At 48.8% G+C, this 2,500-nt stretch overlaps 1 protein-coding gene across 2 annotated transcripts in view; it reads left to right on the forward strand.

Moving 5' to 3' along the window:
- The window catches only part of LOC134068516 (fibronectin type-III domain-containing protein 3A-like), a 30,468-nt gene that overhangs the window by 13,837 nt on the left and 14,131 nt on the right, over positions 1-2,500 (forward strand). Inside the window, exons 3-6 of one of the 2 annotated variants that reach the window (XM_062524180.1) lie at positions 270-345; positions 575-651; positions 1,252-1,483; positions 1,758-2,039. In XM_062524180.1, the coding sequence (XP_062380164.1) occupies positions 270-345; positions 575-651; positions 1,252-1,483; positions 1,758-2,039 (667 nt within the window). The remainder of the gene's footprint in view (positions 1-269; positions 346-574; positions 652-1,251; positions 1,484-1,757; positions 2,040-2,500) is intronic. The other variant, XM_062524181.1, reaches the window with a different exon arrangement.

Consider the following 2,500-nt stretch of genomic DNA (forward strand, 5'->3'; position numbering starts at 1 on the left):
CACCTTCCTAGCTGATAGCCCTGTCTCTCTGCTTTATCTGTCCGTGTGATTGATGGTAGGCCTATGTCTTTATGTCTTTCAGTCTGTCTGTCTGTCTGTCTTTCTAGTGGTCTGTCCTTTATGGTCATGAACAAGAACAGGTAGCCTCGGTCATATGCCTGACTGGTAGCTGTACCTGTGTTTTATGGTGTGTGGATGTGCACGACGGACCTGTCTGTCTCTCTGTCTGTCTGATGGACCCGTCTGTCTCTCTTTCTGTCTGTCTGCAGATGATTCTGGTGCAGGTGAATCCAGGGGATGCTTTTACTATACCCACAGAGGGAGGCCACATCCAATACATTACAGGTACTACAGAACACACACACACACACACACACACACACACACACACAAATTAGCTACATATTTTGAAGATGATTCTGTTTGCTGGTACCAGCAATGACTATGATGATGTAGGACTTGCAAAGGTATTGTTGATCAAGATTTTGTTGTAGTTGTTGATGATGATGATGATGATGATGATGATGATGATGATGATGATGGTGGTGATGATGATGGTGATCCTCTTGTCTAGGTCCTGCTCCGATGCCTATGCTCTCCCACAATGGCTCAGTGGGCCCGATCTACCTGCCTCCAGGCTACATGCCTCCGGTACAGTTTGTCTAACGACTCTTTCTGTACTTACCCCCCCCCCCCCCCCCCCCCCGGTTGACTATGCAGAACTGCGACTTTTGCACAAATGACCAATGAACACATTTTCCAATACCCATTACTGCATGGCGCCTACTACACCGCCCCATAAATCAACTTAATTAAGTGTAATTAAAGTGTAATGCTCATGGCTGAATTAATGAGCCAAGTTTCTCTGGTTTCTGTCAAGTGACCTTGTGTGTTGAGACATTTAAGGCACTCTGGACGTAATGCATGTTATTGTAATGTTGATGATAATGATGATGATTATGATGATTGTTGTTTTTATTATTAATTGCACCACTATAAGCGTCATATCCTGACTGCAAAACATAGTTTAGGCCTGACCTATCTTAATGTTTTGTGGTGCCAAGAGTGTCAACAGCTAGCTAGAAGACTGACTATTCACTCATGACACTATTATGAATTAGCTGTTCGTTTCATAACTTCCTTTATGAGTAGCCTAGTGTTGCTCCATGACTCATCTCATCTGTTGGTTAGTGACCGTTGCCTTGGCAGCTCTTCCTGTCTCCTCACTGTGGCCTCTGCTGCCCCCTGCAGGTGATGGAGGAGAATGGCATGCGCAAGATGATGCTGCTGCCCCATGCGTTGGAGTTCCACCCCTCCCTGCCCCCTCCTCCCCCACACCTGTCCCACTACCCCCCGCCCCACCCCGCACTGTTGCCCCACCCGCACATCTACCCGCCCGAGATGCCCCCACACTACATCCACCACATGCACTCGCTGCCCATCTACCCAGAGCAGGGTGAGTGCAGCCAGCATGGGAACATGGGTATGCTGTACAGTGTGGGTGCTTGTGTGTGTTTGAATTGACAGATGAAGAGTGTTTGTTGTTTTACCTGCTCTGCGTGCGTGCGTGCGTGCGTGCGTGCGTGCGTGCGTGCGTGCGTGCGTGCGTGCGTGCGTGCGTGCGTGCGTGTGTGTGTCACTGTGTCACTGTGTGACTGTGTGACTGTGAGCATGTGTATACGTGTGTGTGTATATTTTATTGCATGTGTTAATCTTTGTATATATATTTGATTGTGTGTGTGTGTGTGTGTGTGCAGAGCTGATGTGCCACAGCATGGCGATGCCCTCCCTGAAGGTTCAGGATCAACTGCACCGGCGTCTGAAGGATCGCTCCCCGCCGGTCGCTAACGCTAACGCCAACGCCAACCCCAACACTAACGGGGTGCACCTGAGCACCCCTCCGCCGCTGCCCAAAGGGGCGCCCCTCGCCCTGCACAACGGCCACGGCAAGCCCCCCGCGCCCTCCCCACGCCCCTCCCGACACAGCAAACCCTCTGGCCGGACCAGAGCCTCACCACCCTCAGATACCGAAAGCACAGGTGAGAGAGAGACAGAGAAAGAGACAGAGAGAGAGAGACAGAGAGAGAGAGAGATAAAGATACAGAGAGGGAGAGAGAGAGAGAGAGATAAAGATACAGAGAGAGAGAGAGAGAGAGAGACAGAGAGAGAGAGATAAAGATACAGAGAGAGAGAGAGAGAGAGAGAGAGAGAATGTACATACAGTATGCTTGAATGTCTGAAATGTACAACACTGTGATTTGAGTCATTTCACACGTGAGCATTTTAGCAGTCTGGAAAAATATGCATTATGTTTCTAGTGTAGACGGTGCCAAATCATTTTGTTGATCTCTTTCTCATACCATTTAAGGATTCTATTTCACCAGGTGCTAAACTATATTACACTTAACTGCCAGAGAGAGATTCTAGATGATGTTTGAGATGATATAGAGGTGAGATGGAGGGTGAACAAACACGACATGTTGCGTGTGTTGCTCGTCTG

This window comes from Sardina pilchardus, chromosome 21 (genome assembly GCF_963854185.1).
Source record: "Sardina pilchardus chromosome 21, fSarPil1.1, whole genome shotgun sequence".
NCBI lineage: Eukaryota > Metazoa > Chordata > Actinopteri > Clupeiformes > Clupeidae > Sardina > Sardina pilchardus.